At 37.7% G+C, this 12,863-nt stretch overlaps 1 protein-coding gene across 3 annotated transcripts in view; it reads left to right on the top strand.

Moving 5' to 3' along the window:
- LOC127418579 (transient receptor potential cation channel subfamily V member 4-like) overlaps positions 1-12,117 on the top strand; it is a 46,205-nt gene extending 34,088 nt beyond the window's left edge. For all 3 annotated transcript variants that reach the window (XM_051659212.1, XM_051659205.1, XM_051659221.1), the window contains 8 exons: positions 487-579; positions 813-886; positions 1,375-1,540; positions 9,319-9,385; positions 9,580-9,884; positions 10,193-10,320; positions 10,418-10,530; positions 10,612-12,117. In XM_051659212.1, coding sequence (XP_051515172.1) covers positions 487-579; positions 813-886; positions 1,375-1,540; positions 9,319-9,385; positions 9,580-9,884; positions 10,193-10,320; positions 10,418-10,530; positions 10,612-10,724 — 1,059 coding nt within the window. In that variant the 3' untranslated portion in view covers positions 10,725-12,117. The remainder of the gene's footprint in view (positions 1-486; positions 580-812; positions 887-1,374; positions 1,541-9,318; positions 9,386-9,579; positions 9,885-10,192; positions 10,321-10,417; positions 10,531-10,611) is intronic.
- Positions 12,118-12,863: the final 746 nt, after the last annotated feature.

Genomic DNA, 12,863 nt, shown 5'->3' with positions numbered 1-12,863 from the left:
TTCAACCATTTTCTGTACATTGATATAGCTGTGTCTAAGGGCTGTAAACTGTCATCTCTCTTCACTCCAAATATGTGCTTGATATATTACATATTGTTTATTAAACCTGACTGTTATCTCGTATGTCTCAAAATGTATTTATTATGGAAACATGCAGATAGGGCTGTAAATAATATTCTGTTACAGCGGATATCTAAAATAAAGCATTTATATTACACATACATAATCTAAATATGATCACGTTCTGACTTGTATCAGAATATTTTTGGTCATGTAAACTAATTAATAAATTCAGCCAGTCAGTGTCTGACATTTCGTATTTGCAACACTAAAAGTAAAAAAATTAAGTCTGTGTGCACTGGCCAAAAAACTTTTGTACACATGCTTGTCAGTCCAAGGAATTTAGGATCAATCTGATCATACATACATTGTTTAAATTAGGCCCCTGATCTGTAGTTGATTTCTAAGCTATTTGTCCTTTCACAGCCCCCATATACCTACAATACTACAGAAGACAAGCTGCGTTTGGCAGGAGAGATCATAACTGTGGCCTCTGGAGTCTTTTTCTTCGTAACAAATGTAAGCTATACTTACAGTACAGTACACAATAGCCTAATATTTGTAATATAGTGTTTTTCATTTAGAAGTGCACTCTTAGCTTGCTGAAAGAACACCAGTATATGTTTCCTATATCCTTGCACCCAAATTCACACTCACATTCTTTTTGTTTTCTCATGGTTGTCCTATCTTCTCACTTTAACGTGCACAAAATATCTTTTAGCAGAGTTTCTTGGTTTTCTCCCCTGATTTAGATTAAGGACCTTTTCCTGAAGAAGTGCCCGGGGGTGAATTCTTTATTTATTGATGGATCCTTTCAGCTCCTCTAGTAAGACACTCAGTCCCTTTCTTTGTGCCTTCCTTTACTGTCTATGTCTTTCCCTAAGGCGATTTTCTCCTTTTAATTGAGCTGTCTAATTAATTTCTCAACCTCTTTCTTGGCATGTGTTAATAGTTAATCTCTTTGTGTAAAAACAGCACTATCCAAGCAAAGATGACTGCAGTTTACGGATATGTTTATGTTAATTATAATTAATATGTGGCATTGCTAAACTGCAGAGGCATTTTAAATGTAAAAAGCAAATCTAACATATTGAAACAGTCTTGCTTAGTAAGAATCAAAGTTGAACCCAATGAACCACTTCTGTACCGACTAGAACATAATAAAGCCACCAGAGCCCACAATATATTTAGTCTAGTGTATTTTGAACTGATCATTTATCAGCAGTCAACAGTATCAACTGTAAGTAAATGGACACCTTATGAGTTACTGAATGAGAAGTACATTTCCTAGTGATCATTCTGTTATTTCCATAGCTTCATCTACTCTGTGTTGGTTCTGGTGGCTGCAGCATTATACTTGTCAGGAATTGAGGCCTACGTGTCCGTGATGGTGTTTGCTCTAGCACTAGGTTGGATGAACACACTCTATTTCACCAGAGGCCTTAAACTCACTGGAACCTACAGCATCATGATTCAGAAGGTATGAAAAGATCAGGTTGGGGACCAGTTCCATTTAATTTGTCTGGGTAGATGTTTAACTGAAATTGTCAGTTATATTTTTCAAACAGTGAATCAGTTAAAACCTCAGAAATAAAATAATATTCTCAAGTCTGTATTTTTTATTTCTAGCTATATACACTCACTTAGCACCTTATTAGGAACACTATGGTCTGGTGTCTGGTTTGAGTCCAACTTAGTCGAGTCTAAGTCAAGTCAGAGTCTTTAAACAGTCGAGTCAAAGTCCAAAAGGGGCGGAGTTGGTCTTCAGACCGAGCCCATAACAGTCCAAGTTGAGTCCGAATGAGTCTGTTCATGAATCTGAATTAAAATCGTAACCGTAAACTCAACATCAATATATTAAGCTTATTTTAAACTTCACAAATAAGAAAAATAATATGTCAATATAAATGTAACAAAAACACCTCACTTTCATATACACATTATACGATAAGTATCCTGCTGAACAAACTTCAAAGTGGTTTCAGAATAAAAGCATACACTTTAGGTGTATGAAGACAAAACTGTCCTTCAACACACTTTTTATTACGTTCTGTTGACATTTTCAATTATTTGTTGCTGTTTCCCCTCCACTCAAACATAGACAAAAAAAAGTGAAATCCGCATTAGTCATTACAACTAGGGTTATTATGTTTCTACTTTTTATATCTACTTAATTTTCAATTTAAAATTTAACTGAACTCTTCTTTCATAAGAATAATGATATTGAGTGGTACATTTAATAGAATTGTCCTTCAAAAGTGTCAGAAATACAGGCTAAAAAAAAGATGCATAAGTTCCCGGTGGTTTACAATAAAAATGTAAAATAAAAACGTCATAACCAACTAAATTCAACTCGCTACATGAAGTTTAGCTTCATTCACAAACTCTACCATCTAATAATACATTTTATAGTCTATAATTAAATTATAAACAAAACATTTCACTGCCCAAAATATTTTATTGTTTATGGTTGAATGTTATGAATGGTGGAAAATGCTGTAAAAGAACATATTTTATCAATGCTTTGAAAATAGTAAATCAAAAATAAATACTGTAGGTGCTGTTTATATGTTTAGAGTTGCTGTCTGCTTTAACAATAAAAATTATTGAATTCATGAAACTTTTATGGACCAGTTCAAGCTGACAACACTGATCATTATGCCTAAAAAAACTTAATATCCAATATGAATATTCTTTTTCTGTATTTTTATTTCGTTATGCTGTTTTTAGTCAACTGTGAGAGAAATTATGTGGGTGACTTGACTCAGTGAAGTTCTTGATTTGAAGTTCTTAACCACGATGAAACCACGATGCCAGCCCCGTCTTGGCTGCACAAACGGCGCGTGCCATTTTGGCATTTTACTGTTTTACGGTCCTGTGCGAAACTGCCTTGTTCAGTTTCTAGTACATTGACTACATACCTGTCATTTGTCGTGCCAGCCACCTCGGTAATCGATGTTATACAGTAGTCACCATAGTAACATTCAAGCAAATTGGTTGACTGATGAGTGTGACTGTGCGCATGCATGTCTGTATGTGCTTGTTTAAACATGGTGAAACAACTCTGGCTACGACATCAGGGGTGTTACAGCTGCATGCAGACAGAGATTTGTTCATTTCTGTTTTGTAATTTTTTTTTCATTGCATCACAAATGCCATGGACTCGGCTGGACTCTGAAAAAAATCCGCCTCAATGTTCGATGTGTTGTGCATTCTGAGATGCTATTCTGTTCACTACCATTGTACAGAGTGGTTATCTGAGGTACTGTAGCCAGACTCTAACCAGTCTGGCCATTGTCCGTTGACTTCTCTCATCAACAAGGCATTTCCGTCCACAGAACTGCCGCTCACTGGATGTTTTTGGCACCATTCTGAGTAAACACTATGGCATGTAGGGGCAATCACTGCCAGCAACGGTAAGAGAGGAGTAGACTATTTTATTTATATAAATTCTGCACCTGCATTCCAATCTACATATTGATGTAATCATTCCTCATGATCATGCAGCGTGTTTTCATCAACTGAATGGGAAACTAAACAAAAAGTTAAAATGTGACGAGACTACAGTATACTCAACAGACTCGTGCAGCGCGTGCAAGCCATTCGCGCATCATGAGCCAGCAGGACTTCACTTTCGGTTAATCGCGCGAGTCAACGCGCCGACTTTGATGCGGTCAGGCTGCGTGGATGACAGCATACATTCCGTGTTTCATTTGATTCTTTAGCTTTCAGAACAACACATGGTGTAATAAGGAAACACCACTATTAATCCTTGAGATTTCCAACCCAGCATACAGGTACACCCTCCTTAAACCATGGTCACTCTCAAATTAACATTAAATGGTTAAATGAGAAAACATCAACCCACATCGTGGGGTTAAAAAATCTGAGTCTATTAAAAAATATAAATTAAACCTGGAAATAAAGTTTTAGGTGCGATTCACCGAAAAGGGCTAAATAATTGATCGGCTTGTGTTGCGCGAATGGCTTGCACGTGCATCGTGAGTCTCGTAGTTACCGTACTTTGCACAGTGTCCTTTAAGAGAGAATGAAATAAATAATACAGTTGTTTTTAATGGTACAACTTTAAAAAGTTGAATAAGTGACAAGATACCTGTTTGTACTATGTATCTGTACCAGCCTCTAGTTCTTTGCTAAAATTTAATTTTGTAATCACTCAAGATTTTCCAGATCAGTGTCTATTATAGACAGCATGAATATTAGCTTCAAGTTTGAACAATTAAATGCAAAATATCAATCCAAAATAACACAAACCTGGTGAATCGGCTTTCGTATCACCACCCAGAACTATGGCCTTTCCAGATTGCTTTGCTGTTTGCAAAATTGTTTTTTGTTCAGACCTCCAGTGCCACAAAATGGTTGGCAAGAGGAAAGCCTTTTGATGGTTAAAAAATGTCCTGGGACACATACATTCAAGACACAGGGCTGAAAGTACCTTATAAAACATGGGGACCAGTTTGATGCCCTCACATTTACAAGCATTTTTTAAATTTCTATGAGAAACTGTCATGGTAGTTGCTCCATAAGGCAGCTAGCAAGATTTCACACAAACCTTTCACCCTCACCTGCAGGTACAATAACAATCCATCCCTTCCACAAATAAATAAATAAAATAAAAAAGACATACACACACACAAAGATACAGTGGCATGCAAAAGGTTGGGCACCCCTGATCAAAATTTCTGTTGCTGTGAATAGCTAAGCGAGCAAAAGATGGCATGATTTCCAAAAGGCTTAAAGTTAAAGATTTTAAAATATTTTAAGCAATTGTACTTTTTTTATATTCATCTTTTACAGTTTCAAAATAACAAAAAAGGAAAAGGGCCCGAAGCAAAAGTTTGGGCACCCTGCATGGTCAGTACTTTTTAACACCCCCTGGCAAGTATCACAGCTTGTAAAAGCTTTTTGTAGCCAGCTAAGTGTCTTTCAATTTTTGTTTGGGTGATTTTCGCCCATTCTTCCTTGCAAAAGGCTTCTAGTTCTGTGAGATTCTTGGGCCGTCTTGCATGCACTGCTCTTTTGAGGTCTATCCACAGATTTTCGATGATGTTTAGGTCGGGGACTGAGAGGGCCATGGCAAAACCTTCAGCTTGCGCCTCTTGAGGTAGTCCATTGTGGATTTTGAGGTATGTTTAGGATCATTATCCTGTTGTAGAAGTAATCCTTTTTTCATCTTTAGCTTTTTTACAGATGGTGTGATGTTTGCTTCCAGAATTTGCTGGTATTTAATTTAATCCATTCTTTCCTCTGCCAGTGAAATGTTCCCCTGTGCCACTGGCATCAACACAAGCCCAAAGCATGATCGATCCCCCGTGCTTAACAGTTGGAGAGGTGTTCTTTTCACTCCAAACATACCTTTGCTCATTGCGGCCAAAAAGTTATATTTTAGCTTCATCACTCCGCAGGACTTGTTTCCAAAATGCATCAGACTTGTTTAGATGTTCATTTGCAAACTTCTGATGATGAAATTTGTGGTGAGGATGCAGGAAAGATTTTCTTCTCATGACTCTTCCATGAAGGTCATATTTGTGCAGGTGTCGCTGCACAGTAGAACAGTGCACCACTATTCCAGAGTCTGCTAAATCTTCCTTAAGGTCTTTTGCAGTCAAACAGGGGTTTTGATTTGCCAAGACTTAAGGAGTCAGAGTATGTATAAAGCTTTGAAATTTGCATCACCTGGCCATTACAAGCTATAGCCCTAACAAGCTAATTAAGGTCTGAGACCTTGGTAAAAGTTATCTGAGAGCTCAAATCTCTTGGGGTGCCCAAACTTTTGCATGGTGCTCCTTTCCCTTTTTTCATTCTAAAATTGTACAAAATAAAAATAATACACTAATATTGCTTAAAATGTTGAAAAAATGTTTCATTTTTAACTTTATGCCTTTTGGAGATCAGTTCATCTTCTACTCACTTAACTATTCACAGCAACAGAAATTTTGACCAGGGGTGCCCAAACTTTTGCATGCCACTGTAGGCTTAATTTTCACTGTCCTCTTGAGTGACATCAGGCTCGGATGAGGAATCGAACATTGTCGACTCCTTTATTGTACTCGACGAGGTCTCGTTGTTCTCAACCGCACTCTCTTTTGATTGGAGTAGATGTTATAAATGGAGGATTGAGGATGGTGCCAAGATCCTCCGTATTGTAGGACACACCAACAGAGAGGCCCAAAGGTTTCACCTGGACCGCTGAAATTTCAACACACAAATCAAGCTCAAACCAGTGAAAACACAAAAAAAGAGAACTGTTTACTCCCAATAACAAATCATGAGAAAACTACACAATTAGTAGCATATAATTTTGCCTTTACTCCATCATTTTGGCTTTGGAGTGGAACAAGCCACTTGAACTGCAATGTTCCTCAAAGGTTTGGCAGGACATTGGCAGCCCACATCCCGTGTAAGTGGCTGTCGGACTGATATAACATACAAAACATAACGCCATTTAACAATCTCTACCTAAAATGGTTATATGATTATTTCTAGTAAGCTAGTTAATTAGTTTTGCTTACCTTCATACTCTTTGATGTTCCAACTGTGTATACAGATGGGACAGCCGTGTCTGCCAAGTGCAGAACTTTGACAAACCCCATTTCGTTCTGTCTAAAATTCCTGAAGCATTCTTGGGTAAAATGCCTCGCACACAGACGCAAATTCTCTGTGATTCCTCCTCCTTCAAAGTGTAAACATTTGTGCTGAGTCACTCCAGCCAGGTCTCCTAAGCAACCAAATTGGCCTGGTTGCTAGGGATTGTAGAGTCACATGCAGTTACCACCTCATGGTCGCGATTAGTGGTTCTTGTTCTCAATGGGGCACGTGGTAAGTTGTGCGTGGATCGTGGAGAGTAGCATGAGCCTCCACATGCAGTCTCTGCGGTGTCATGCACAACGAGCCACGTGATAAGATGCGTGGATTGACAGTCTCAGAAGCAGAGGCAACTGGTCCTCCGCCATCCGAATTGAGGCGAGTAACCGCACCCCACCACGAGGACCTACTAAATAGTGGGAATTGGACATTCCAAATTGGGAGAAAAGGAGATAAAAAATTAATAAATTAAAAAAGTGTAAAAATGCGAGCCAGCGGCCACGCAACCAGGGTACTTTGGGGATAGGGTAGAGGGTTTGGGAAAGGGGGCAATCTAAAATTCACCTTACCACCATGTCTTCGTTTGCTAATTGCTGCGATTGTTTCATGTGAGTGATAGGTTGCTGGAGGGGAGGGATTGCAACTCGTCTGGCAGTTGGACAACCTCATTGCTCAGCCCTCGTGCCAGTAAACAAGTCATCAGAGAAGAGAAGTCGTTGCGAGCGGGCGGGCACGTTACTGTTTTTGATTAAAGATTACGAGGGCATATCTTTTTTTTTTTTTTTTTTAATTATGATGCACATGGATAAAACGCAGCAACATTCCATAAAAAATAATAACTGTCAATTTTGATTTCATGGCAACTTTAATAGTGTTTAGGCTCCAATTCATCTGATGAAAACACGCTGCATCATCATGAGAAAGGATTACATCAAGATGTAGATTGAAATGCAGGTGCGAAAAACTTCATATAAATAAAATAGCCTGCTCCTCTCTCACTATTGCTTGTGTGCTAGTGATTACATGATTATAATGACATAATATAAGAAATATTTAAAATTCCACACAATTTAGTGATAAGTAATTAAATAAGCACATTTGTGACATTAATTGTGTTAATTCATTTTGTACAAAAGGACAGGTTTTCTTTCATTAAAGCACTTAAGATGCTCTTTGAAAATTATATATTTTTATTTATCACACATTTTGCACATATACAGTGAAATTCTTTTTTTCACATATCCCAGCTAAGCTGAGGTCAGAGTGCAGGGTCAGCCATGATACGGTGCCCCTGGAGAAGATAGGGTCAAGGGCCTTGCTCAAGGGCCCAACAGTGGCATCTTGGCAGTGCTGGGGCTTGAACCCCCAACCTTCTGATCAGTAACCCAGAGCCTTAACTTCTGAGCCACCACTGCCCCTAATTAATATGTAGGATCATGATTATATCATACAGTAGTGGTTTTAACCACCACGCAATTGCGTGGGGCCCCAGATATCGGTAGGAAAGCTCAGCAAAAACTGCTTGAGGGGTGACATGTTGTTTTGGGTACATGTGCGGCGCAAATACGCTGTTGTCAGCGCTCTCAGAGCAGTTCACGTTAGAGGTCCACCGGGTTTTTAAGTCAGTTTACTTTTTCAAGTAGGATTTTGCATTCAGATTTTTAATTTATGAAAAAATATACAGTCCTTCTGAACTTGTTTCGCCCATGCACTCTCACTCACAAATAGGAGTGAGATAATGGCACAGCTATTGACCAGGAAAATAAAAAATGGCACTCTGTGTCAAAAAGGTTGCTGACACCTGCTCTAGAGACTATAATGTGTGAAAATCCCAGGAGATCAGCAGTCACAGAAAGTCAAACCAGCCCGTCTGGCACCAACAATCAAGCCACGGTCGAAATCACTGAAATCAAATTTATCACTCATTTTGATGGTTGATGTGAACTTTAACTGAAGCTCCTGACCCGTATCTGCATGATTTTATGCATTGCACTGCTGCCACACGCACAATTGGCTGATTAGATAATCGCATGAATAGTAGGTGTACAGGTGTTCCTAATAAAGTGATAAGTGAGTGTATACACCAATAGACTACTCCTACGTTAATTTTAACCTTCTGTAAATAGCATTGACAACTCCTGATTTGAATGCGGCCATACATTTGCTCATGTTATCTTTCTGTTTATACCAATAGAGTACTCCTACGCTATTTTTAAATAATCCCATATTTCCAACCATATTATCAAATCCAATCAAAGTTGCTGGATCCATTAAATTACCATTGATATAATCACTAATTTATTAAGTGTCATTCAAATTATCTTGTTATAGTTTCTCTAGAGACTGTTTCCACTGATAGAAAGTTGTTTATTCAATAACAGAAAACAGTGGTACATCTGATATTATGTATGTTATTCTCTTGAACTAAGTGATAAGTTTTATATTGAACTATAGTTCTGCTTGTTAAGTTCAACAGAATGTCAACTTAGTTGACCAAAACAAGCTGCTTTCTGCAGTAATGACTACATCCCTGAAAGTGTAGTGTATACTATATTTATCAACTTTCTGCTGGAAACTACATAAAACACTTGAAATAGCTTGCCTGTTATTGTCAAAGATTGACATATGTATTCTATTTGGATATTTTTTCAGATTCTCATCAAAGATTTGTTCCGGTTCCTGCTGGTGTATGTGCTCTTCATGATTGGCTATGCATCAGGTAATGTGTACAGTTTTCATTTCTCTTCATGCCTTCATCCTATTAGCAAACCCGAGTTTGTTTGGTTTTCACTGAACAGACCTACATTGTTATTGCTTTCATGAAAAGGTCAAATTGAAGGAATCTGCATTGTTAGGAATGGGAAAATCCTTATTAATTTGTGACCGACCATTTCAACTTGCATTTGACAACAGCATTAGTTTCACTGCTGACCATCTGTCCTGATGAGGAGACATGCAAGGATGCGTGCCCCAAATATCCAGAATGCAGAGATGCGAACACCTTCAGTGAATTCCTTTTGGACCTGTTTAAGCTGACCATAGGCATAGGAGAGCTGGACAGCATGCTCAAAGGCGCACAGTACCCTGCTGTCTTCCTCATTCTCCTAGTCACCTACATTATTCTCACCTTCGTCCTGTTACTCAACATGTTAATCGCTTTGATGGGGGAGACAGTGGGACAGGTGTCCAAAGAGAGCAAGAAGATCTGGAAACTACAGGTGAGTGGTATATGAAAGGTGGAATGTTGTGGTCTGTAGTAAAGATGAAAAATATAGTCACATAAAGGAACAGTTGTTGTTGTCATTTACTCACCCCCATGCCATTCCAACCCTGTATTATTTTCAAAGATGATGTAAGGCATAATGTCAGACTTCATTTTTCATGCAATGAAAGTTGATGGTTTCATACTTCCAAGCTCTGACTAAAATGAATAAAAAGCACCATATATTGGTTAAAGGACTCTTTATTCAATATATAGCATTTACAAATCTCCAACCAATTTGTCATTTCCCTTTTTTTTCATCAGTGGGCAACCACTATCTTGGATATTGAGCGTTCCTTCCCTGTGTGTCTGCGGAGGTCCTTCCGGATTGGAGAGATGGTGACTGTGGGCAAGAACTTGGATGGAACACCAGACAAACGTTGGTGCTTCAGGTACTGTATAGCTACAACCTCTGCATTTAAAATTACAGCCAAACCAATTCATCAAGTCATTTACCAGAGCTACGGCCCTACATATTTCATGCTTTAGAGTTGACGAGGTGAAGTGGTCCCACTGGAATCAAAATCTAGGGATCATTAATGAGGATCCTGGCCAGAAAGACTATTACGAACAAACGCAGGGAGGGCGAGGTCTTCGAAGAGGTTTGTATGATGCACAGACTCTCATAAATGCACATACTTACAGAATCTAACAAATGCAATTTCTTTCCATTACACCAACAGATCGCTGGTCTACGGTCGTCCCAAGAGTGGTTGAACTGAACAGGGGCCCCAGAGACCATGTCATAGAGATGGAGCCACTCACAGGCAGACACAGACATAAGTCTGAAAGCTAAAGCAGGTCTATAGAGGGCCACAAACCCTTGAAACAGTTTTTACAGGGCAGACAATTATGTATATTATTCAAGATGTCAGAATTTCTAGAGTTTTTAATCACTATTGGGATGCATACAAGAACATTTCTGTCCATATATATCCTGAGTTTTAAAAGTATCCTGTTAGTTTTGATGATGATAGTGATGATCATTTTTACATGTATATTTGGGCCCATGAGACACTCAGGGACACTTTGGTTTTGTAAATCTGAAATGTGTCAGAGATTTGTTAAAATAATCCAGAGTAGTGTTTTTCATGGAGTGTGCGATGCATTTTTATAAACGCAGCTTTTTTATTTAGACTTATGCAGAAAAACAGAACACTCCACAAGGTCTCTGGCCTAGGTTCAGACATGTTAGCCTCTGTCTGCTTTGTTGCTTCCTACTGACAAATCTAGCATGAGGCATTTTTGTAGATGAAGAGCTAAAAGGTTAGATTTTAATTAATAATCATGCCAAATTACCTTAGTTTAATGTGCCTTGATATAATAATCAGTTTGATCTTTTTTAATGAAAAATCATATTGTTATAATATTCTTTGGTTATATGGCCCACCCATAATGGAGAAGGTGTTTGGATTTGGCCATTGTTTTCTAATAAAGGTCATGCAGAAAGCAGATGTGGCACCCACACCAGTAGTGTGCACCATGCCGGACTTCAATAAAATGCTATCTTCACCTCAGTATGCTGGCAGTAGTGTGACACTGGATTTAATTAGTGTGATGCTTTAAATGAAAGTGAATAGTATTTTCACAGGTAAAGGAACAAAACACCACATTTTGTAGGAAAACTTCCTTTACCTTCAGTTTCTGTTCTGTATGTATTATTGTGTACATTGTATATACTGTGTTTTATCAAAGTGCAAAAGACATTATCTGTGTGCTGTAGTTCAGTGCAAATACTTGATAAAGTAATTCTGCCTTTTTTTTTTTTTTTTTTTTTTTTTTTAAAGAAAGCAAGAAACTGACCATTTGAAAGCATTTAGTTCTTTTTTTAATGCTGTTTTTGATGTCCACAGTGTGATTTAGCAGATTTATAAAGGACTGGAATAGGGCCCTGTATCTATTTTTTGTTTACAGGCCTTTTTTTCACATTCTATTTAAAATATTCTTTATATTTTATCAGATATCTTTTACGCTAAAAGTATTACGTAGATTAGGTATAAAAGGATTGTATAGAAATAGATGGTAATATATTCTTTATCTTGCCAGTATGTTAGGCTGTTGGTGCTGCTGTTGATAAGACAACTTTTATGTCCCAGACTGGATGTACTGACTGTTACAACACAAAGGGATTTTTTAAAATCCTCAATAAAGAGAGATTAATTCCCCTCCCTTCTTAACCATCTCAAGGAGCAGCTTTGTCTTATTTTCAAAAGAAGTTTTATAAACGTATTTCTTGTTTGTATTTTATTTAATCTTCTTTTTTTCTTAAAGGAATAATTTTCATTAAGTCAGCAGTGTTTAATGGAAAGAATTGTAATACTTCAGTTATTACCTTTATGAAACCACATAACCCAACCAGTATTTTAATAATCTGCAGAGCATAAGGCTTGCCAGTCCTACTCATTCAGTCTTTTTCAGGAAGCCTTTTAACATGCTTGTTGCTTTGCAGAACACTGTCAGAGTGCTTTAGTTAGATGACATTTTGCAGACAACTCATAACAACTTGCTGTACACTAATTGCAGGGAAAGTCCCCCTTGGAGCAACATCAGTTTAAGTGTTTGGCACAATGATGATCAAAACTGGTGAGTCAAATTGTGCCATAATTCTCCAGTTCCTCAATCACTCCAGATTATAGCTGAATCTGCAACTTTGATTGCAAAATTTGATTTAATGACTTTAAAAATGTCATTGTGTAACCATCAAGTAAAAGGTATTAAATTAATTTCCCTCTACCTTGAATACATGCAAGTGTACACAACTTAATCATTAAATTCAAATACATTTTCAAACACATCTTTCAAGGTATTTATTATTTTTTTTAGTCAAGAATATCAAGTTTGCTCAGGGTTACACCACATGACCTGAATAAAATGCACCTTTTCATGTAAAAATGTCAAAATATCTGAAAGACATGAACTGTAATTTTGCAATATA

The sequence above is a fragment of the Myxocyprinus asiaticus genome, chromosome 3 (genome assembly GCF_019703515.2).
Source record: "Myxocyprinus asiaticus isolate MX2 ecotype Aquarium Trade chromosome 3, UBuf_Myxa_2, whole genome shotgun sequence".
Classification (NCBI taxonomy): Eukaryota; Metazoa; Chordata; class Actinopteri; order Cypriniformes; family Catostomidae; genus Myxocyprinus; species Myxocyprinus asiaticus.
The sequence above is the reverse complement of the archived record's forward strand: the minus strand, read 5'-3'. Positions and strand labels throughout refer to the sequence as shown.